The sequence below is a fragment of the Rousettus aegyptiacus genome, unplaced genomic scaffold (genome assembly GCF_014176215.1).
Source record: "Rousettus aegyptiacus isolate mRouAeg1 unplaced genomic scaffold, mRouAeg1.p scaffold_m13_p_6, whole genome shotgun sequence".
Lineage (NCBI taxonomy): Eukaryota > Metazoa > Chordata > Mammalia > Chiroptera > Pteropodidae > Rousettus > Rousettus aegyptiacus.
The window spans coordinates 50,158,120-50,184,430 of record NW_023416309.1 but is presented as its reverse complement, the minus strand read 5'-3'; the positions used below and the strand labels follow the sequence as shown (position 1 = coordinate 50,184,430).

The window sequence follows — 26,311 nt, the reverse complement described above, 5'->3', positions numbered from 1 at the left end:
ACCCTTCATCTAACTCAAAGTTCCAGATTCCATAAGTAAACTTATTGAAAGGGGAAATTTCCCAAGAAAAAAAGAAAATATTCCCAAATTGCTAAAGTATAGCTTAAAATGCATCTATATAACATCGATTATATACTATGTAATATTGAAGAGGGAATACAAAATAGTAGGTAATATTTTATTTATAATATATAATTCAAGTGTTATATGTACATCTCTATATATAAAATGCTATATGTGTACATATATAATAGTATTTAGAACACGGAAGCATTTATTGTTTTCAGATATTAACACTAGGCTAAGTGTTTATTCCTCTTCCAGGAAGAATTATAAGTCACTCACAATAATATGAAAGTTTTATTCTTTTCGAATGAAAAAAAGCAAATACCAATGGTATTATAGCTGATATGAATAGATTGAAAACAAGAATATCTAGAATCTTACTGACCCAATGATATGTTTTAGAAAACCCATCTATCTTGAGTCATTGAAATATATATATAATCACTACCCGGGGGAAAGGTAAGATAATTAAATCTGCACATAAAACAATAAAAATAAGTATGAACAAAATCTTTATTTTAAATGATAAAGTTATCCATTTAACAACAATCTCAGAATGACTACAAGGAAGTGTTGACACCAATTCTGCTCCAATGTAAATTTTATATATTAACTGTTAAAACTATCACTAAAATAGAGATGTGTTGAAATGTTTTTGATCTAACTTTGGCTAAAAAAAATAAATCTGTTAGTAACTGCTAAAAATCAAAGGTTTAGAGTCACTTGATTTTCTGAGAAGCTCTCTGGAATTAAAATGAAATTCAGATCAATTATGTGTCCCCAAACCAAACTTTTTGCTCAATAAAATTTATGGACTGGCATATATTCAAATATTTGTGATACTCTAAAATAGCAAATGAGCTAATATTTATTAATGGCTCTCAAACAATGTTATAGAACAAAATCATACTGTGTTTGATTCAGAAGCTAAATAAATTTCAAGCACATTGCTTTTTCAGATTCTCAATAATCCAGTCATTTTCATTGTTTCATCATCAATGTATCAGTTCACAGTTGAAATAAATCTAATTCCATGATAGAAAAGAAATTACTTTTCTCATAAGACTATCATATGTAGCTGTAAATCAGATAAAATACTCTGAAATCACTATTTGGATACTGATCATTTCATTCATTTTCTTTAAAAATAAAAACTGAGAGTTGTTCATTGATACAAAGGGGGAAAATCATGTTTTCTTACATTCTATAGAAGATAGAATTATTGATCACAAATACTCTTCTTAACACTCACTCCTCCTCTCATGTGTCTGGGTATATTTTCCCATTCCATTGATTTGGGGCTTGACTATGTTACTTATTTGGTCTGTGAAGTATGTGGAGACATGATATTATGTATATCATGTCTTGACAAAGCTTTACATGCAATCGCATGGTTTGGCTTGACATCTGTTACCAACTGCCCTCTGCCATATGAACAGCATATCCTTGCAGATAGAAGGTTGCTCCTGCGATCAAGGTTTTAGGATAAAAAGAATGTGGGACAGGCTCTGAGTCAATCTCCTGCCCGGAGTAGGGCCACACAGCTAACGAACTGCCTTGGCTGTCATGTGCTACCAATGGCTTTTATTAAGCTTTGATGACTGAGGGGTTGTTGCTACAAAAAAAAAAAAAAAAAAAAAAAAGCTGATTACAAAAAAAAAAAAAAAATAGTACCTAGAAGTTAGGTGCTATTACATTAAACTAAAATAAACAGCATTGGCTTCAAGACTAAGAGGTAAATTAGAGGTCAGTATTATATAGAGACTGGAAAAAAGCAATCCTTGTTATACAGTCCTGAAACGGTTGGTAAATCTGTAACTTTTTAATGTATAAGAAGCTGTTTCATATATAATCAACATGCGGCTGTGGAAACCCAGTTCTCAAAGAATAACAGTACTCAAAGGATGATGTGAACCAGTTATCGCTGCTAAAAATGATCATCCAATATAGTGAAAAAGTGAGCTCAAAAGAAATGTCTTGTTTTCAGGAAGGGGCAAAAGAGAAAATAAGAGGTCAAAAATTCAGTGACGTGTCATGCCTATAGTTAAAGTCTGTGGTAGAATTAAGTTGTCCCCAGCAATTCCATTCATTTGGACAAATATGTCATAAGAACATAGATCAAAAATATGATATCAAAGAAACCTGATGAGCACAAAGTACCTGTAATTAGGGAGGGAGGAAGAAAAAGCGGGAAAGGGAGAAAAGGAGGAAAGAGAGAGAGAGGCGGGGGAGGGGGTGAAGGGAGAGAGCTCAGACACTGGCATTTTCCTGTAAAGAACTGTGAGTAGGCATGCGTGGCTGACTGTCATCAAACAGACAGTAGCAACAACAAAAACAAGTATATTTATGAGGTCACTGTGCTGTCAAAAGTGCCACCATCCTGGATGAAAAGAGACTATGATTGGTAAAGAAATAAAAAGAGGCATAGGGAAGTGATGCAAGCTGCTATGTGAGCGAACAGTCTGCCTCTGAACCAGAGTTCTCAAATTCTGTTAATATATGTGTGTGTGTGCATAAATATATATGCATCTATGTGTGTGTGTGTGTATGAATGTATATACGTATGTATGCATATACGTGTATCTGTGCAAGTATAATAATATATCAAACCATTCATAGTTTCAGATTCAACACTCAGAACCCAAAGAAGGTAGATTTTGCAATGCCCTCTTCAGATATGATGAAGAAAGAACAAGGAAACAGAAGGATTTCCCAGAGGGCAGAGCCGAGAGCCATGAACAACGACTAGGGTGTTGCTCCCAGAAACCTAAGCGAAGATTTCCTACTGAGTAAAAAACTAAGAGATGGCAAAACTCTGGCCACGAGGAGTTCAGAAATGCTCTGTTCAGGGACTGCTATTCACCTTCTGTTCTTCCCTTCCCGATAGCTCTTTGGTCTCATTTCAGCACTGAGTTTCAAATGTGAAGGGAAAGATGGCTAGATAGCTGGCATTTTTACTTCAAAGTTATAAAACAATTAGATGAGGCTTTTGTGTTGAGTCCCGCAGGAGGGAGCTAGGCAGTGAGCATATTTTATGTACAAAAGGACTGGAAGTTTGTATGAATGAGAAAATGGACTGTAGTAGGTTTTATTACTGTTCACAATTATTCCTCTTCTCCCTTTCCCACTCAGTAGGAAGAGTGTATTTTCTTTTTATATTTATAAGCAATGGATTTATAACAAAAATAATGGAAAGCACAAAGAAAAAATATTAAATATCTACCAAAGTAAACATCAGGCAATTAAAGGTTAATACACACAAAGGAAGCAAACTGCTATAGCAAAGAACTAGAAGTCCATGATAAGAATAGAGTGACAAGGAAGAAAAAGCCTGTTCAACATTATGAACGAGAGTTCAAGCCACATGCCAAAATAAGCCTGCTAATCTTGTTAGGATACGCATTCATATAAAATTAGTCTCTGCATCTCTGTCTGAAAGAAGCTCTTAGACCTTTCTAATTATTTTTGTCTATAACAGTAAACAATTGTAATTATTTAACGATCAGACTCTTTAGAATTCAGATTTATTCTTAAGGCTGGTAGAGTCAATAGTTTCAATTTAAGTAGCACACCAATGAATTCATTTGTTTTGTTAGAGTATATTCTAAACTGTGAATTTCACAGTGCTAAAGAGTAAACTGCTATATTAGAGCTTTTTTACAGAAAACCAACACAAAGCTAGCTGTGTCAGCTATAATTTAGTTTCACACAGAAAATGATAAACACCAGCAAAGGCTGTTTGGCCCACTGCCGTATGGAGTTGTCCAGTAAGACTATTACTGACCTTGACTCCTGACCCTTCTACTTGAAGGTTAACGGCCTTCTCTCTCATCAATATCCACTCTGACATTTTTTATTCAAAAGACTAAAAAAAATTATGTGTTATATAAACAAATTTAATTCAAAATAATGCCATTCAAAGTTAAAACAAAATCGATGGCAGTTGTTAAATCTTTGTCAAAAATTATTTCCAAAAAGCCACAGGTATGTATAGATAATCTAGGCCCGGGAAATATCCTAAACACTCAAACAATGAAGAAGACAAGGAAACTTTATTTTTTAAAAAAAGCATTCAAAAGTAGTCTTCATACAATTAGAATTTAAGACCAACTGTGTGAGTGCTGAAGCTCTTACACAATTACTATCAAAGGGTTAGATATTGAAATATAGTCCCTATGACAATTCAGTGTGCTTTCTTCATTAAGCAAATGAGAATCCAATGACAAAGCAAGGATATAATGATAAAAGACTGTGGATAAATATGATAATCCCCACATTGATATAGGTAGCCCTTTTGAAAGATAAGGACTTCTCTGCCAAAGATTACTGCTCGATGAGTAATTGATTTTAAATAGAAAATTTAAATATTTCTCTGGCTTCATAAAACTAATACCCGCCACACACAATTCTTTGATATTATTGGCAGAATTTAGCTTAAGCTTTATAGATCATAAACATGCTAATAATTTTTAAAGATATTTTAATATGTTATGTTATAATCCTGGTTTAACTTTATCCTAAATTACTTATATTCCTGGTATCACTCATCACAGCCCACAGAGATATGAACCTTTCATATATTTCTTATCATGACTGTTTAATTTACTATGAGCTGAAATGGAGCCACGACTTCTTTAGCACTAGATATATTAATGGTCTAAATCACCAGGAAAATGCTCCTTGTGGAAAGGGCTACAAATGTAAGGAAATTGCTTGTAGTTGTATTAAGTCTACCTGAATTCTGCATCCAGATGTTTGCAAAACTGGAGTTGTGGCAAGTAGATGTCATCAATGTGCAGAAAGAAAGAAGGTTTTCTAATACTTGCACAACACTAGCAGGAATGAAATATGACTATGTGATCAACGATGAAATGAGAGTAAAACACATTATAAAATATGTTGGAAAACACTCCGGATGTCAATATTAAAGCTTCAGACATTCAGATAATAATAAATGCAACAACGTACGCAGAGTTTGCCTTTCAACTTATTCCTAGTTAGAGCGAAATTCTGAAACTATTCTCTGCTTCACTGCAAATGAGCATGAACACTCTTCAATGCAATGCATTCTGTTTTCAAGGTTTTACCACACACATAATTGCTCAAATCTTTGTTCTGGCTTAGTAAACAAAACGACTTGAAAGTGGATGGTCCATTAACAATATACATTTTTTAAAACACAAAATTAAGTGGGAAAAGATGAATATGTATTATATGTTCTACCTAAATCACTTTCTAAAATTTGATGTTTTAAAAAGTATAATTTATAAATTCTTGAGATCAGGAGTATTTAAACACTTTCCATTAAAACAAGTTTAACAGGTCTAAGAAAAAAGAAGCAATGTTTATTGCAATTCTATTTTTAAATAAAACCATGAGTTACACTAAATTATTCTCTTTAAAATTGAGTCAGATCTACAATGCTATACATTGTTATAAAATATCATCTCAAAAAGATTCCACAAGTTACAATCATTTCAAAACAATTTACATATTCTTATTTAGCAGTTTTATTTAATTAAAACATGCTTCTTAGTGTGTACAAAGAAAAGAAGCTACACTTAAAATTAATAAACAAAGAGGCAGAAAATTTTGTCCTAGCATCCTGCTCTTAGACAAAAACTATCAAGAACAGGGTTAAATAAACACTATCAGGCTTTGATTCTAGCAATGGCTAGGGAATTTCTGGGGCTACTGGAAATCTGCATTCATAAATAAATTAAGAAATATCTGAATTGAAGTAGGAATCAGAAAATGCCCAATGAATAAAAGCTCAAGACCAGAGAGCTTCCCTAAACATTAAAAACAAAACAAAACAAAACAAAACAAAAAAAACACATATCCTTCTTAAATTATTTTAAAAACTGAAGAGGAAGGAATGCTTTCAAACTCATTCTACACAGCTAGCACTACCCTGATAACAAAAACAGATAAAAGATGTTACAAAAAATAAAATTAAAGACCAATATCTTTGATGAACATAGGTGCAAATATTTTCAAGAACATATTAGCAAACCAGATTCAACAACACATGAATAGGACTACAAACCATGATCAAGTGAGATTTATCAAGGGATGCAAGGATGGTTCAACATCTGCAAATCAATCAATGTGATACGTCACAATAACAAAATGAAGGATAAAAATCATATGATCCTCTAGATAGAGGCAGAGAAATCATTTGACAAAATTCAACATCCTTTATGATAAAAACTCTTTAAAAAATGGGTATAGAAGAAACACACTCAACATAATATAAGCTATATTTGACAAACTCACAGTGAATGTTATATTCAGTGATGAAAGCTGAAAGCCTTTCCCTGAGACCAAGAAGACAGGTTCCCACTATCACCACTTCTATTCAACATAGTATTGAAAGTCTTAGTCCTTTGTCTTGACAAAGAAGACAAATATATAAAGGGGTAAAGACAAATCTTTCAATTAATGGTGCTGGGAAAACCAGAGGGATATGCACAAGAACAATGAAATTGGACCACATTCTTAACACCACATACAATAATAAACTCGAAATGGATGAAAGACTTAAATTTAAGACAAGAAACCATAAAACTCCTATAAAAAACCATAAGTAGTAAACTCTTTTGCCATTGGTCTTAGCAATAATTTTTGGAGCTGTCTTCTTGGGCAACAAAAAACAAACAAATGGGACTACATCAAACTAAAACATTTTTGCACAGCGAAGGAAACCATTAGCAAAATGAAAAGACAACCTGCTGAATGGAAGAAGATATTTGCAAATAATACATTTGATAAGGGGTTAATATCTAAAATATAAAAAAGACTTATACAACTTAACACCAAAAAAATAAACAATCCAATTAAACAATGGACAGAGGATCTGAATAGCCATTTCTCCAAAGATGATGCACAAATGACCAGCAGCCATATAAAAAGATGCTAAACATCACTAATCATAAAGAAAATGCAAATCAAAACCAGCAACAAATAAGTGCTGGAGAAGATGTGGAGAAAAGAGTACCCTCTACATTTTTAGTAGAATGGTTAACTATTGCAGCCACTGTGGGACACAATATGAAGTTTCCACAAAAAATTAAAGACAGCACTGCCATAAGACCCAGCAATTCCATTTCCGGGTATTTATCTGAAGAAAACAAAAACTAATTCAAAAAGACATATGCTCCGCTGTGTTCATCACAGCATTGTTTACAATAGCCAACGTATGGAAACAACCTGTCTCCATCAACTGATAAATGAATAAAGAATGTGTGTGTGTGTGTGTGTGTGTGTGTTGTTGCCATTCGCAACAACATGGATGGACCTAGAGGGTATTAAGCTAAGTGAAATAAATCAGACAGAGAAAGACAAATAATGCGTGATTTTGCTCACGTGCGGAATCTAAAAACAAAAATAAATGAACATACCAAACAGAAATGAACTTACAGATACGGAACACAAACTAATAGTCGCCAGATGGGAGGGAATGGTGGCAAAAAAAGCTTAAAGGAATTAAAAAGTACAAACTGCCAGTTATAAAAATAGCCGTGAGGATGTAAAGTACAGCATAGGGAATATAGTCAATAATTTTATAACTATGCATGGTATCAGATGGGTATTAGGGTTATCAAGGTGATCACTTCTTAAATTTTATAAATGTCGAATCACAATGTTGTACAGCTGAAGCTAATATTAACATTGCATATCAACTATAATTGAAAAATACATTTAAAAACAACAACGATCCAACAGAAAAATGGAATAAAAATATGAAAAGTTTGCAGGAAAATAAATGGCCCTTAAACAGAGGAAAATATTCTTTTTAGTTAAGTAAAATTTAGAACCACTCTGAAGTACCATTTCTCACTCATCAACTGGCAAAAACCCAAAGTCTTACAACATACTCTTCATGTGATTGGTGGGAAAATACAGTGGTAAAACTGTACTTTCTGGTAAAAGCTATAAAAATTTTAAATGTGATTAACATTAAGCCAGCAATCCCATTTAGAATTTATATTGTCGTTATACGTGCAACACATAAAAATTGGCCTATAATATTCTTGCTAAGATAAAATCTGTATTTCAGCCAAATACTGGGAATTTGCTTGATATTTAGGATCTAAATTTTGGCAAAGAAATTTAGGGTAACATCCAGTTCCTTTAGACATAATTAATATGACTTTATGGTCAATAATAATTGAAAATATTGACACCAAAATGATGTTGCTGAAATTTAAAATATTTATTACAACAAAAAGCTAGAATATTACTAGTAATTAAATATCCTATCTTCAATCAATATGCTTTGTTTAATGCTGCTGTATCCGAATAATTAAATTCACTTTGAATATTAAATTTTTGGCATAAAAGGAAGATGAAGTAATTAGAATCCGTTCCCTTTCTTGTGAACTTCAGTGTTAGAAAAGGCCTTATCATAATATCCTTTTTTTCTCTAGCTGAAATAATACATATCACCAAGATTTAATAGGCTGCACAAAGTATGCTGGCCACTTACTATGTATGACAATACCCTCTGACAAACGTGATTCTATGTACCCACACTCATAAAAAGTTATTCCCTGTTATCGTTAACTACCAGCTTTCAGCATCAAAGTCACCTTCATTTGAAACCCAGCAAACATTTATCATAAGAAAAATAAAAAGTAATTCTAAACATAATAATGAGGCATATTAAGTAGAGTAACAACTAGATAAAGGATGGCAGTGCGCGAGATGCCACCGAATATTTCACTCATGAGGTAGCAAGACGATGAAGGTTTTATAAAGGTTAAACGAAAAGGAATCACAGACATTGTGATTGTGACTTATTATGCATTATTCTCTTTGCAAGCACATCCTGGAGAATTTATTTGGTTTTCACCATCCTAATTAAACTTAACTGTTATTAAAATACCTCCTAGTTGTTCACTAATGAGCAGGTAATTTGTTAATTAAAAGATGCAAAAAAAAAATGTCTTAAAATTTAAAAAATATGTTCCTGCATTAATCTAAAATTACACCTTAGCACAGAATTTGAATCAGTATATAATTATACTTTTGAATTAAAAATAAACTTTATTTGACGTCAACAGAGACATCGAAGTGAAATGAATCTCAACAATTCCTGATATTTTAATGGGTTGTTGGCATGCATGGCATCCCTGAACAATTCACCTGATATATACTTTTATTTAATATATTTTTTCTTGATAAGATAGATCCACCAAAATTAAATGGAAAACAAATTTAATTAAGCAAATCCTAATTTTGAATTAATCTGTGAAATGAGATGTTTTTATCAAGAAAAAAATATTACCCCAACACATCTCAAAGAATTATTAAAACAGTAATCCACTTTACAATACACGTTAAAAAAAAAAAGGGACAGCAGTCTAAAACAGCATTAACTGACTTATAAAATATTAAAATCAGTAAATTATGATTTGAGATATTAAAATTCTGAATGATAATCACCTAGCCACATAAGTTTCCAGCCACCAGGAGATTCTACACTTGATCTTTCAAAGTCTACGAATTTTTGAAAGTTTTCAAATGAAATGCAACAGTCTTTTACCCAATATTAGGGAGTTGCTAAGGAAATAAAACAGTCTTGACAAGTATGTTGTTTTCGGGACCTAGCTTACAGACAGGTACACTTTACCATGTCTGCTCCAAACCAGATTTCAGCTGCCAGTTACTAAAGTACAGCTCACCAACTAGTGTGCCATTAATTAATGCGCTGATGCCCTCACTTCCAGGGCAGCCTCCAGGGATCAGCCTCAGAGCCCCTGGGCAGGGCGCCTGCATTCACGAGCAGCCTGACCTCCTTACCACAGCTGTCTTACAAATTCATCCTTTCCACGGATCTTGACATGAAATAGGCCAGGCAGCATGATCCAATAATAACAGCATTATTTCTAAATATGATATATGTAAAAAAATGCAATACTCTAAGTACTTTGGCAGTTTCACTTGTTTCAACTGATTGATAAAATAACCTATAGCCGTCCTTAAAGGTTATAATTTAACTTCCTTACACATTCCACTCAGACTCCTTAAATATTCATAATAGTCTCAACAGTCTCATTTAGAAACACAACTATCCTAAAATAATAGTGCATTTTAATTGTATTTTGCATTTCAAAGCATTTTCTATATAGAAAACTATTTTATGCGACTTATATCAATACCATAAGATAAAAGAATAGCTAAAGGTCATATGTAAATTGCTAATTATCTAAAGGAAGCAAAACTGATTTACTGCTTAATTCATGTTAGCTCATCTGTTAGGCAAATAACTATTTTGAAAGCGGTAATTTGTCCACATCTATCTGAGATATTTATTCAGTGATATAGTACAAAACCAGCTTCTAAAGATATTGTAATTCTCTCATTTGATTAGGAAACTATGGGCCCTATACGGAATTGTTTAAATAGTTATGCATGATTTTTCAAAGTCAAAGACAATATTCCAATTAGAAACCCTACTAGAATCCACAACATCAGTACTTCAAGATGTATTAACAGCAATAAGAAGTTAATATTTTTAGTTAGAGGTCTTCAAAGAAATAAGTCTTGCTAACCTGTATTTTACTGAAATTAATGTTATTCCACAGTAATAGCATTTTTAAAGGAAAAGAAACATACTTTTTTAGTAGTAGAAAAATTTGAAAGAGAACTATAAACAAAGATAGCTAAAAGGAAGTTTCAATATAAACGATGATTTTGGATTTTTAATTATAATGTTATATATTATACTTGAAAATATTGACCATGTATAGATTTTAAATTTGGATGTTACTATAATTTAAGTTATTAGCAGTTAAAGAGTTTGTGTTTCAAAATCATTGTAAGTCAATTTCCTAAACAAGAAATCAGGGCCAAGGTCAGTAAATACATATTGCTCTAAGTGTACTATGTGGAAGACCAGTGTCTGAGTGCCATAAGTCTATAACACACTTTAACACAGTGATATGGTACAGATGTCTAACTGCATGATATAATGACTATACAATTATATAGTCTTCCTACAGAAATGTTAAAACTACTTATTTATGTATAATAATTTTTAAAAATCTACATGAAGAAAAAGTAGCAGAAGCCAAATTTCATTATTTTCCATTTATTCATCACAGTTCAAAGATTTTATAACACAGTCTAAAGCACTTTGCCAATATGTTAACACTCTAAGATGATAATTTAGCTTGCTGTGCCTTAAATTTCTCACTGAAATCCTTAGCAATTTTCCTTATATGATTATTATAAACTTAAGTAAGAGTCATGAGTTTTTGAGAGGTACTCCAGTGGAGTGTGGTTTTAAGAATTATTTCTCTGAATTACACAGCTACAATAGTATCCTGGAATTCTTACACAAATTTATTCGGAAGAATATTTTAAATGCACGACTCCACTGTAGAAATAAATAGTAAAGAGGAAAAATATATAACAAATGGTCAAAATGTGATATATCATAGAAACATTCTTATACATTTGACTCCTCATTAATAGATATGAAATATTACCTTTAAGATAATAATTTATAATTGCAAAAATTTATTAGAATGTTAAAGCTAAATGCTAAAATCTACCTAACAGGAAGTACAGTATGCTATAAAGTAATGGGGAAAAATAATGTATGTTCACATTTACTTATTTATGCGTAAAGTAACTTCCCACACACAAATCTGATAATATTGATTGGCTTGGGGAAGACAGAAGTGACTAGGGAACGAGGTGCAAACATTCAATTTTGAAACACAGATGTATCACTTATTTAAAAAGACATTAAAACAAAATGCAAACAACAAAAGGAAGAACAAAGATCATGCTTGATTTGATAGCAATCTGCCCATGTTTATTTCCAATAGAGAGAATGACTTCTAAAAACCTCTTCCATTACTACAGTAATGTTTTATTATACGAAATTACCAAAGAAAATATAAAATGTGCCCAGAAAAAAGGAAGAAATTCATGCTTGTCCCTAGCTACTCAAAGAATGAGAACTGGCCACACAAAAAGAGTTTGAATGGGCTACGAGAATTAAGAATCAAGTCTTGACTGCCTATCCTAGTTCAGTATTGGTTATAATATAATAGTTGATTTCAGATCAAAATAATTAATACATTAAAATAGCTAACATTTTCAATACTAGATACATGAATGAATCTAATACCACGTTCATTCAATATACTCTAATGATTTACCTCGATATCATGATTAAAGTATATGAATCATTTTGTTGAATGACAATGAACCAAATTAGATCATAATTATGATGATATGAAAAGAACTTCAAAATAAATACAACATACCATGTAGCAAGAACATCAGGTAATTTCTAAATAATAACAGTACATGTCAAACGCCAATTTAGCATTACTTTCAGTACAGCTGAGACTCTTGGGGATGAGAAAGCAGAATTCCTTCTCTAAAGGGAACATCAAAATCAAATGAAGTAAGCTTTTCCAAATTACACTATTTTGAAATGCCCTCTTCAGTCGAGAATCCCTATTATAGCGAACTACTACTAGTGATGGAGGGTGTACCACATCTGGATGTTTTAATTTATTACAAATTTAATCTTCCTTATAATACGATGGAATTATTGAGAAAATCAATTCTTTGGGACGCCGATATTATTGTCAAAAAATTTTATTCTGAAATAAAAACGCAAAATAAGTGATTAAGATAACTATATACTGTTAGACGACTACATTAATCTTCGGACACTTAATAAGGAATGCATGAGAATAACTGTGTTCAAGTCATAAAATGAAATCATTTTACTGGAAGCAGTCTTTTTCTTTCAAATTAGCACCAGCAGAATGTATTTTAAAAGCTCACGAACATAAGAAATTTTTGCTCATAATATTATATAGATTGCTCAATTCTGGATTAGGTTTAAAAGTCTCTATAAATGCCCAAGTGTTAACAGTATATGGCTACCCCCAAAAAATTACAGTGCAGGCGGGCTGTGGATGTAGGAGAGGGATGCTCAAACACGGATGTAAAAATAATGGCACATTCTTTAGATGGGGTGATTCCCTATTTTAAACAACATTTTATAAAATATAAACGATGGTAAATGGAATGCTGGTATTATGTATACACTCAACTTTTAATGTGTAAAATCCTATGTGTTAATACGATTCAGAGAAATTCTATTTCTAACATTCCACGAAAGATCATAATACACTATTGCTTTGACAAAAGTATTATTTTAGCAAAAGCAATGCAAAGTTAGATTAAAAAAAATTATTCTTTTATTAACTATTTAGATATAATAGAGAAAATGTAGTAGATTTAAATAAAACAAAAATGGATTTCCCTTTTAAACATGTTCCTTTTTTTAAATTGACCCACGTAAATAACAGTAAATGGGAAACAGTCAGACTTCAAGGATGAGTTATAATTTACTTGATTTGCTGTACCATATTAAGACTCCTTTTACATTACAAATCACAAAAACAAAAAACCAGTTAAAATGTGCGATTTTTTTCTGTTTTGTTTAAGTTCAAGTAACTATATGGTTGCCTTATCTACATGATTCAATAACTATTATCTAGTGCAGAAGTGAAAGGATTAACTAAGTTCCTCCGCAACAAAAGGCAAGAATATGGGGTACATGCACTCTACGGATACGATGCCCTCACTGAAGCAAATATCCTCTTAAGAGTTATCCACACGGTGTTTTAAGTTCTCTCCTCCTTATTCTCTCTCCCTCCTCCACCCTCTCTCTCTCTCTCCTTCTCTCTCATTCTCTTTCTCACCACTGTATTGAGATATTCACATATAAAACAATTTGCCCATACAAAGTGTAAATTAAATGGTATTCCATATATTCACAGAGCTGTGCAATAACCCAAATCTAATTTTAGACCATTTCTATTATCCCCAAAAGAAACTCTGTAGCTATTAGCAATGACTCCTCATCCGATTCTTCAGCCCTACTGATCTGCCGCCTGCCATCCACCTCCCAAGACAACCATGAATTTCCTGTCTCTGCCTAATGCTGAAAAGGTTCATCCACTATTTAGCATGCATCAGTGCTCCATTTCAATACAGAATAATATTCCATTTACAAACATATGGCATTTTATTTGTCCATTCGTCTGCTGATGAACATTTGGGGTGTTTTTACCTTTTGGCTATCATGCTGCTATGAACATTTGTGTTCAAGTTTTTACAAGGACCTATGATTTCGTTTCCCTTCAGTGTATACTCAAGAGTGAATTTCTGGGCCTAAGGAAGCTTTCAGCTTTCAAGGTTTTGTCAGACTGTATTCCAAGGTGGCTGCGCCATTTTATACACCCTGTTGAGATGTATGAGAAAATAAATTTCTCCACATCTTCACTGCACTTATTATAATCATTTATTATTGGTGATAATTGGTGATATTTATTGGTGAATACTGATGACTAGTGGCGATAATTATTTGTGAATAACAACATATATTATTATTGACAATAACCATCCTGGTGGGTATAAATTTATTTCATTGTGTTTTTTATTTCAATTTCTCTGATGACGAATGTTGCTGGGCATCTTTTCATGTTTATTGGACACTTATGTATCTTATATTGACAAATGCCCATTAATAATATTTTGTCTATTTTGTCATGTCACTTTATTACTGAGTTGTAAGAATTACTTATATGTTTAAATACAAGTCTCATCAGATATAATTTGCAAACATTTTCTCTCATTCTTTAGGTTGCCTTTTCGCTTTCTTGATGGTGTTCTTTGAAGTACAAAGGTTTTTAATTTTGATAAATTCCAATTTACCGATATTTTCCTTTTGTGGCTTATGCTTTTGGTATTGTATCTAAGAAGACTTTGCTCGGTCAGGAAAATTTATTCCTATGTTTTCTTCTAAGGATTTTATAGTTTATCTCTTACATGTATGTGTATTGATGTCCTTTGATATAATATTTGTGGATGGTGGAAGGTATAGGTGCAACTTAATTCCTTAGCACATGGCTATTCAGTCGCCCATCATCATTTCTTGAAAGATTAGGCTTTTCCTTATTTAACTGTCTTAGCATCCTTGTAAAAAAAATCAATTGACTGTCAAGTGTAAGGGTTTATCTATAGACTCCTAATTTTATTCTGTTGATCTATACATACACTCTTATGCCAGTAGCACACCAATTTGAATACTGTAGCTTTGTAATAAGCTGAATTCAGGGAGTGAAACTTCTGGCTGTGTTCTTTTTTCAAGATTGTTTCGGCTATTCAGGGTCCTTTGAATTTTTCTTATGAATTTTAAGATTTACTCTCAATTTCTACAAAGAGGCCAGTTAGTGTTTGTACAGGGATCACATTAAATCTGTAGGTCAGTTTGGGAAGTGTTGCCATCTTAACAACATAAATCTTCTGGTCTATCAACTAAGAACATCTTTCCATTTATTTAAGTCTTCTGTAATTTCAATGTTTTGTAGTTTTCAGAGCATATGTTTTATACTTCTTTTGTTAAATTTGTTTCTAAGCATTCTATTCATACTGATGCTATTTTAAATCATCTTCTTTTCTTAATTTTATTTTCAGATTGTTCACTGGTAATACATAAAATAGAAATTACTTTTGCATATTGATCTTATATCCTGCAATCTTACCGAAATTATTTATTGGTTCTAATAATTTTTTAGCAGTTTTTGGAGGATTTTTATATACAAAACATGTCATCTACATATGTAATTTTACTTCTTTCTTTCAAATCTGTATGGCTCTTATCTCATTCCCTTGTCCAATTTCCTTGACTAGAACACCTTGTACGATGTTGACTAGAAAAGAAAGAATGGGCTACCTTGATTTGTTCCTGAGCTAGGGAGAAGAATTCCTTCAGTATGATTATAGTTATGGGTTTTTCACAGATGCCCTTTATCAGGCTGAGGAAGTTTCTTTTCAATGCTAGTTTGCTAGGTTTTTATAATGAAAGGGTTTTGGAAACTGTCAAATGCTTTGTCTGTCATCTATTGAGATTCTAATGTAGATAATAACATCCTTTATTCTACTGGTCTGTGTATGATATTGACTTCCATATGCTGAACCAATCTTGCATTCCTGGGATAATCCCACTTGGTCATGATGTATAATCTTTTTTCAAGAGAACCATTGGGGTTGTTCCAAATAAAATCAGTCCAGTTAGACAAAGCTTGGCACTCTCTGTTCTTACACTGAGCCTTTCCCCCTGGGCAAAATTTCAGAGTCACTACTCCAGAGTTGATAGTGGGACAGAGGTGCATTACTTCTCTTAAATGACTCATCTATTTCATGAGGAGGGTACTAGACAAACGTGGTTCCTCCTCGTGTTTTCAGATTATCTCTCCTCACATAAATCTCTGCCCTTTGAGCAATGTGTAATGAGGGCAATTGGGGCCTGATAGTCTCAGCCTTCTGTTCCTGGGTGAGAGCTTCTGTACTATAAGAAGGGGATTGGTGAAGAAGAGAGCCTTAGATCCCAGCTGCTTTCACTTGGCATAGAACCGCTGTGATACAGAACTGGGCAGCAGTGCGGTGGAGGATGACAAATGCTGATCGTACTAAGCTGAGAGGGGACAAGAAGAAAGGAGACCATAGCTCGAACGCTACAGACTTCTTTTGTTTGTTTGTTTTACTGAGATTGAGTAACTTTCTTGAATAGATATTTCTTTGTTAGCTATATACACTTAGAAGAGATTCCAAAGATTTAAAATCGGTATTGAATTATTTTAGAAATAACTTCCACTGGTTATGGTTGTTTGTCAGTTACAGTAGGTCTGTGGAACTCATCTAGCTGCTACTCAGTAAATGTCTTAGCTTACATTGCTATAACAAAATGCAATAGACTGGGTGGCTGGAACAAGACACATTTATTTCTCATAGTTCAAGGTGCTGGCAGATCTGCTTCTTAGAGAGAGCCATCTCCCTGTCTTTCAGACAGCCACCACAGCTCCATGCACTTACGTGACCTCTTCTTTTGTGTCCTAGCCGAGAAAAAGCGCTCTTGTTACCATTTTTCTTCTTAGAAGGGCACTAATCCTATCATGATGCTACCAGCTTCAATGTAGATGCTTCCCAAAGGCCTCACCTCCAGTGAGGTTCAGGGCCTCGACCTGTGAATTTGGGCAGGGACACAAAATTCAATCTACAACATAATTTGAATGACTGAGGGCTGAATCCTCCTCCAGTCTCAGGGACATCATCCAGCCCCTGGCTTTAGATGTCATCTATATACTGAGACTCCAGAACTGCTCTCTCCTGATCAGATCTGTTTCCTCATGGCACAGTAGCTCTTGACTCCTAGACTTGTCTAACCGGATGTCTAATAAATAATCCAAATATAACAAGTAAAAACTGAACTCTCCCTAAAGCAATTTTACCTGCAATCGACTCCATCTCAGTCATTGGCCACTTTAACATTACATTTGCTCAGGCAAAACCTTGGAGTCACTCTTGGTTTAATTCTTTCTCATATCTCCCCATTCATCTAATCCTGTTATTTTCAAAAAAATAAATAAATAAAAATATATCCATAATCCAATCACTTCTTGCCAATCCACTGCCATCTCAATCTGAGCCATCATCATCTCTCACCAGGTATGGCGGTAACCTCCTTGTCTTCCTGTCCACAGTCATTTATCTATAGGCTATTCTCAACACAGCTGCGGAATTATTAGTTTAAAATCGGATCCTTTCAACTCAGATCACTTAATTCCTCTGTTGAATACCCTTCCATGGTTTTCTGCCTCTCTAAGAGCAGAAGCCAAAGCAGAGTTCCAATGCCGATGATGCACATTAGAATCAGTTGTCGCCTTTAAAAATAAACCCATCAAGCTGAGCTTCAAAGAAATTCAGACTTATAGTTCTGTGGGGGTAGAACAGTGAAGTGGCACTCAGAAATATATAAATATATAAATATAAATATATAAATGTTTTTAAGATCGATAAGTTCCTCGAAGGGCCTACTGGGTTGAGAACCACTGTATCAGCGCTGATGTGGAAGAGGAGAATCCAAGCTATACAGAAGCCGCGGTTACTAATATCGATGCATAACGTGATGTTAATAATTCTTTATGTTACATATGATTCATAACAATAGCAGCTAACGGATGTTGAAGCCTGGTGAGTCAAAGGCGTTGGAGTGAGCACTTCCCATGCATTAACTCAGTTAGTATACTAAAAACCTTATAAAGTAGGCCCCGCCATATTTATTGATTCTAAGATACATTTCGTTCTCACATTTTAATATCGCTGAAATCTGATGTGCTTACAATCAATAAAACTGTACAATCACTGCTGGCCAGATGGCAGTCATGATATAGTTGTCATTGCCCGCGGACACAAACTTGATTATTCTAGTGAATGATACTATGGGAAACAGACATACGTGAAACCTGAGTCAAAAGTAACTTACGAAAAGTTCGACTATGAATGTGAACGTTTCAGTTATACTTTAACCAATTTACTTGCTTCTACTTTCCTTTCGATGTGTATCTGTGAATGATATGTAATAGAAGCTATATATAAAAAATTCTATAAAAGCCCTGGCAGTAAGTATAAAATAAATATTCTTAGTGGTAAGAGAATACTGTGTCAGAGTTTAATTGATACTCTTTTTTCTTTCTGTTACATCGAATAATAAATGATTGTGCCATAATATTAGATGAAATATTGCATATTCCCACTACGACAAACAGATTTATAGCTTATATTATGAGTGGTCAATTAATGAATCAAACATTTTGAAGCTCCGGCTTTGATGTTCTTTGTATGGTTCGGAGAGCTTGTATTTTGGAAACTGACAGACTTAACCTAAAAGTATAGCTCTTCCATTTATTAGTTATAAGCTTGAGCACTGCACTCTCCTCTCCTCAAATTCCTCACATAGCTAAAAGGGAAATAATGTGTATGTTCTAGTGTGCAAATGAAACACTATTTTTGTAAAATACCCAAATCCAAAATGTTAGGTCATGGTTCCTCTACTTTCCTGAATTTAATTATTTATTTATGTTATGACCATGAAATAACATGATTGTCCTTCTTTACCAAATACCAACCCCAGAAATCAGAGATAATCTTGACACTTCTCTTAAAACTTCCATGAATATAATGCATGTGTGTGTGTGTGTGTGTGTGTGTGTGTGTGTGTGTGTCTTATCTACACAAATACAAACATTCCAAAACTGTACCGAGCATTACCCAGTAAAAAATATATCTTTAAAATCTTTAATCTTGTGAGGGCCATGTTTTCTGTCTGATTTGTTCACTGCTGTATTCATCTACAAATGTGCTTGGAACAACAGTAGTTGTTCAATAAACATTTGTTGAATGAAGGAATGTTTCATTTTACACATACCTGTCTACTTCATTCTTAGTTTTGTTACATACCCCACTATAAGAAAGGCATGAATTATTCTGATGTATACAAAAAGCCCTCTATAAATATCTTTATGTAAATATAATTTGAAAACCTAGGCGGACAGATAATATCTTTAGGATATATTCCTAGAAACTTAATTGCTGCATCAAAGAGTTCTTCTTTTAATTTTACTCAAATAATACCTAGAAAACCCATCCTTATTTTTGCTTGCTCAGTTTTAAAAACAAATCAACATTTTACTTTGGAAAATTAGTCCTTCATCTCTCTCTCTCACACATGTGGATTTTGTGGGGTGGAACACATCCCTCAGCTCTAGGGAATTTGTGTTAAAATAGCATTGCCAGATTGAGCAAATAAAAACATATGACACCCAGTTAAATTCGAATTATAGGTAAACGATGAATATTTCTTAGAATAAAAACGTATCCATGCACATATACATTGGGGACATACATACACAGATAGATTTACATGTGTATCAAATATATAAGATTTTATAATTGACCAGATTAAATTTATTGAGAGGAAATCAATATTCCTGGCCATTTCTTAATCTAGATAAGTAACTGGGTCTAAATTTAAGATAATGACATGTAATAAATAAAAATTTGTGGTTTTCACATATATAATAAAAACAACTCTACAAGTTTTACTTCTAGAAATTAATTTTATGTATAGTTACGAAACAGCTCACATTTAGTTCTATTACTAATCCAATTTACAGAAAACTTTCTAATATATTAGATCTCTCCCTACAAATGATACAACAAAGTAAACTGAGGTGCTCCTTTGGGAACTGTGTACATATGTGTATGTGTGTGTGTGCATGCGCATGTGTGTGTCTTATTGAAAATGTTTTAAAACTATAAATTCCTTTAAAATGAGGTTCATGTCTTTTTCTTTATATCCATAGCAGTGACCAATCTTTCTGGAACATTGCAAAGGTTAATATGTCTTTGTTGAACTGAGCAAAATGGAAACACTACACATACGATAAGATATCAGAGAACAAGTTTACGAGCAAGAATCAGCTTTCAAATCTTATGCTCCTCTACATATTTAATTTCTCATTTCAAATTATTTTTAAGTAGCCTTATGCTAATTTTTAAAATTATGATAATATAGATAGGCATGCTGAACATCTGTTACTTTTAGTTATATAGGATAAAGTGCAAAAAAAATTAAAGCAATGGTAATCATTTTATTTTGCAACTCAGTAAGAGACAGTCATGAGCAAAAATGAGTTCACAGTAAGGCCATTAATTTTACTGACAGATATTTATTTGAGTAAACTATTTATAGTGGTTAAAAAACTTGCTTTTTAAACAAAAGAATGTGTTTTATGGAAAGCTTTATGTAGATATTAAAATGTTTGAACAATATATAATACAGATTCTCAAAATACTAATTCTATAAGAAGTTTCATACACTACCTAATTAATTTTAATTTCTCCACCCAAAATGTCATTTCTCATTAATCTCTTCACTCTGTCACCCCCTCACTCTAAATAAGTTGGGTATATAAAGAGGTAGAGTAACTCATTTTATAAAACATTGCTTCAGTGTATTAATATCTACATGAGAACTCATTTAAGCCATGACATCCTCATTAATAAAGTATAACTGAATGATATTATTATTTCTTCAAATTGATGTTTTATGCTATCTGATTATGAAATGTGCAGGTAAGTTACAATACCTATTAAAATCTCAAATTTCAGTTTAAAAATGTAGATTGTAAAGCATGATGATATTTCAAAAGACTTCTAACATATGCTTGCCCCTAACAAATGTTTGTATAATGTAATAACTACCTAAAATTGAACATGTCATTGAAACAATGTTTTCAATACTTCTATAAGTACACGCTATAAAAATGAACTCATCCTTCTAGTATATTATATTTCCCCTGATCAATATACACTCACAGCCCCTCCTCCTCCCCCAAATTCATATTCTTTATAGGATTATTACAGAAATAAGTTTGGAGGACCTATATGAAGAAACAATATTAATATTGAAGTCCTTTGTAGTTGCATTTCTGTGTTTTTAAAAGCCCTTGAATTCTCAGGGGTGTTATTCAAAAGGCATAACATTAATAATAGTCTTCTTATATTAAAATTATACTGTAAAAAAAAAGCATTTGTGTGTTTCTGAGAAGCCAAAGCTTCAAAAAGTTTTTTTTTAAAGCAATATGCTTGCTTGTATTAACACAATATGTTTAAAAATGTCCAAAGATTATTTTCATTTTAAAATAGTCCTTAGATTTACAAAAGCGAGTAGTACAATTCCTGTAACAAAATTACAGAAGTACTAAAAAGAAAAATCCTTTAATTTTCATTTCTTGGGAAAGATAAATTGTCTTTCTGTTAATTGCAAGGATCCTCTAAGGTTTATAATATTTGGCGTCTTAAGGTTTTGGAGAAAGTAAAATGTCCACATTGGAAAAAAAATATACTGAGATCTTTTCCTTGGGGGAATATTAGAGTTACTCTGATAGTTAAAACTAAGTAAAAAGAAGATCAGATAAAAACACATTTTTACTTCCATTCACACAAAGTCTATAATTGGATTACCATACAAACCACAACTAGTGTAGTTAAGTCTTTTAATAGATCAAAATAACATTCTTTTAATAACACAAAAATTATTATCTAATAATAGATCTCTGGTAGTTATTTAAACAATGTCAGCTTTACTTTGGACATCCACATATGAATGCTTTCTAATACATTTAGAATTTTGTGTTTAAACGATTTAATAACATTAAGTTTGAGGAAATTCCTTACAATATTAACATGTTATATTGTAATATGGCATAACCTTTCAACAGGACAGGTTTCCACAGATTTTGTATTTCAGTGGAGGTAGCAAAGTAAATGCAAACATTATTATTATATTCTTTATGATGACTACCTAGATGAGTTTTCGGAAGAAGGGCACTGTATTGAGGGGACAGATCAAGGGCACAGAGTAGATCTGGTCCAGCGGAACTGGTCTCTAATCTAGTTTTCCCTTTCTATTTCTCCCTTGTTCTCTCCATATGCAATACATATTTGGAAAGAGCTTGACTTTCAATCAAAAGATAAATTCATATTTTTATTTTAAATGAAAGTATTATCAGCTTCCTAGAGTGTCTAATAATATGCAATAAATAACATTGTGACAATGAGACGATATAATATTAACCAAAAGCAATTTGTCATTTTGAGAAATGTGAGTTTTATAGGTAAATGAACACTTCACATTAGTTTTCTCAAATACTGTTTCTAAACTTAAAGTTTTACATATAAACATTGCTGGAGTCTAGGAATCTCTAACTGGATCTTAGCTGTACAATACAATCCTTTCTCTTTAGAGAAAAAAAAAATCACTTAGACTATTTACCACATTCAGAAGCCAGTTATGTCAGAGTTGTACACAGTTGCATTTTATAGACGTTAGAAATCAAATAAACATTGCCAGTCATAATGAAGTGGGAACCTAGGATCCCTGATTGATCCTGACCCCTTTTCTAATTAGAAACAGAAATGTCACTTGCCCTGTTCCATTACAGAAGGCCTTCATTCACACTACCTACCAATTGTTTTTCCCTTTGAAAATCTATGATTGCACTTTAACAGACTGTCTAACACATATACCCCTACTGGTCATCTCCACACGGAATTTTCCTTCTTGCAAAATGTTTATATATTTATATTTAATAATAAGTTCCTTTTCAACTAAATCATCTTTTATCATAGGGTCATAACAAGTCAATTCTCATCGATGTTACACTGGCCATATATAGAAATTGAAAGGCAGAGAGGATTAGAATGAATAATTTATCTGCGGGAAAAGGATGTCAAGTTTGTAAATATATTATAGGTAGGCACTGAGCTTTGATGGATGTTTGAAAATAAAAGAATAATTAAAAGAACCCAGGTCATTCATTAATTCTATAACTTAGAATATTCTGAATTACTTTTAAATATCTTTAAATATAATCATTTTCCATGTGGAAAAAAGGTAAATAATTATAATGTTGCTTTATATTGTTGCACCAAATTATATATACAAAAATATACTGGGAGGTACAATAGCAAATAGAATACTAATAATACTAATAAGAGAATACTAGTGTTAAGGGTACTATTATATAATACTAATAAAAAGAGAAACTTTTTTATCATGTGAGGTATAGAACAATAAATCCACTATACACTTATGCTCCTCAGATTTTTATATTTCTTTGTTCCTTTAAATTAACTAATACATACAAAATTAAGAAACTATATTTATCTAATATTTTATATCATCAATTGTTCTGTAAGAGTACTACTATTTTTTATCAATTTTAGGATTATAGGGAACATACATGATTAATTCTGATATTGAACTATATCAAATTGAGGTACACTGCAAATCTACTTGGATTATGAGATAATCATGAAATGGAAAAGATTTGATTACCAAAAAAAAAAATTCTAGGAGATAAAAACCAAAACGAGTATTCGTCATTCAGAATTTTCTTTTAAATTGCAATAAAAACAGTCATTAAAAATAAATTATGGTTTTATGGTATAGCTAATTACCTAAATTAAAAAGATTAAAGATTGCTTTTCAACAGGGTATTTGTATTCACTATAAATGCAAACATTATTATCTTTTTAAATGCAGTTAACCAATGCCTCTACCTGCCTGACTTAAAATGTCAATGGTAAAGTTTGTTCTGAAGCTTAAATAATACTTGACTGATTTGTTCAATCGTTATAATGAAAATTGATTTGAAAATCAGTATTTGAAAGGAGCATATTAAATAAGCAATAGAGATCCATACATTCGCTGGAATCTTTAACCAAAAGACTAAATGCTATTACTGATACCTCTCTCCGACGAGAAGCCCAGCATGTTTGTTTGATCTTCCACACGACAGCAGCCACCAATAATAAGGACAAAAAACAGCTGAAAAATAAAACACAAATAAGTCTTGCTTAAAAGATTTAATACATGTAACAAAATAATAAAAGAATATGTAAGAGGATTTAAAAATATATGGAAGTAATCATTTTGGGTTGGTAAATGATTCAAGGAAAAAAGAATAAATTAGTGTTTAAATGCTCTCAAGTAAAATTAGTGTATACGAGTAGAAAAAAATTCATTTACAGTCCCTGCTATACATTATAGACTGCCTGTAAGATTTCCTATCAGAAGAAATGCAAATGTATAATCTTCCTGGTCTGATGAAGCAAGAGAACTCTATTTAGAATTGTTATTGAGCTATTAAATATTATAACTTTATAAATGCAAATATCATATGTTCAGTCATTTTATCTTCATTAGCAACTATTTTAGAAACAAGAATATTTCCGTGGTTCTCCACGGAAGCTGGTTTTGTCCTTCTTCCATGTCCAGGGTGAACGTGGCAATGTCTGCAGACAGTTTTGATGACCACAATCTGGAGGGGGCTGCAACTTGCATCTATGAGTAGAGCCGGGTGTGCTTCTAAACATCCTGCGATGCACAGGGCTGTCCCCGATGACAAAGAACCACCCAGTCTGAAATGTCAGTGGTGCTGAAGTCTAGAAACCCTAGTATATGCTAATGTTTAAAAGAAGAAATGATGCAGTTGCAATGCCTATACATGCGGACTATACATATTAGGACAATGCGCAATAAGCTGTAACACAGGATGCGGTGTCAGCAGTAATTTGAGACTGACAAATCTCAAAACACCAGATTTATGTGACTCATTAATTAATCTCAACCCTGTATGAATGTTGATTTTCTCTTCCTTTGCTCTGTGGTCAGAGGTTATGCTGTGAAAAGACCCAGAAGTGAGCCAAAGTGGGCTCCTAGTCTTCATCCTTAATTGATAATCCTTCTATTCATCAACTGATTCGCTAATAAGCAGTACAGTTTTTGACACTTTCCACTCTTGTCAAGCCTTAATCCACATTTCTCTCCTCGCCTCACTTGAAGATCTTAAAAGATACATCAATGATAATGACAACGACAATTCTAGTGCCTATCGACTGAGTGCTGAACACATTCCGGATACTGTGCTAGATACTTTGCATTGATGATTAATTTTACTTTTAGAAGAACTGTTTCAGATAGCACATATTAATCTTGTTTTAGAAAAGAATCCAATGCTCAGAGTTCAAAGTAAATTGCTTATAGTCACACAGAGAGTAAGCAGTAATGCCAAAATTCAAATCCGGCTATGTAAGCCTCAAAGTCTTTCCTCCCTATCTGCTGGGAGCAGTGAGCTTACCCACCACCTCACAACAGTTATATTTCCAAATCCATTCTCTAATCCTTCCTCCAGTATCAAATGAAGTGGATTAAAATAATTTTAAAAAGGCTTGACCCTAAACTAACCTTTCCAACCACTGAGGTGACATTTTTTTTTTTACATAATTATCTCTTCACCTAATATTTACCAACTTTCTATTTCATGTTAATTTAAATTTTTCAAAGTGCTCAAGTCTCCTAAAAAATAAAAATGATAACCCCACTCTACTGACTCCGTAGCTGCCTCTAGTTTACTGAGCATGTGGTCTGTGGAATCATATTCATGTCAATTTTCTTATGCTCTTGTCATTTAACTCCTTGTAATGTGGCATCTGGCTTGCATACTAATAAAAATGTTAACATTAATAATGATTAATATTTACATAATATTCAACATTTTAAGGGATACTTTCCTCACCATACACTGTGGGTCTTTTCTCAAGCCACTGACTTTCACTTCTCAATTGACATACCAACCATTCATTCTTAGAAACTCCTTCTGAGTACTTTATTTTCTTGGTTTCCCTTTATCCTTTCTGACACACTACAGGGTCCATGAAGGCTGCGTGCATTCCAGATTCTCGCTGTTAAATGAGGACACTCCTTAAAACTCAATTCACAATAACCATGCTG

At 32.7% G+C, this 26,311-nt stretch overlaps 1 protein-coding gene across 16 annotated transcripts in view; it reads right to left on the bottom strand.

The window, feature by feature from the left end:
• Window positions 1-26,311, bottom strand: part of ATRNL1 (attractin like 1) — a 535,879-nt gene that overhangs the window by 276,221 nt on the left and 233,347 nt on the right. For 15 of the 16 annotated variants that reach the window (XR_004951254.1, XR_004951255.1, XR_004951256.1 and 12 more), the window contains exon 26: window positions 24,268-24,346. Coding sequence is in view for 13 of the 16 variants with exons in the window: in XM_036222140.1 (XP_036078033.1) it covers window positions 24,268-24,346 (79 nt within the window). In the remaining 3 variants the exon portion in view is untranslated. Of the gene's footprint in view, window positions 1-16,873; window positions 17,136-24,267; window positions 24,347-26,311 lie in introns of those variants that run through there. The other variant, XM_036222148.1, reaches the window with a different exon arrangement.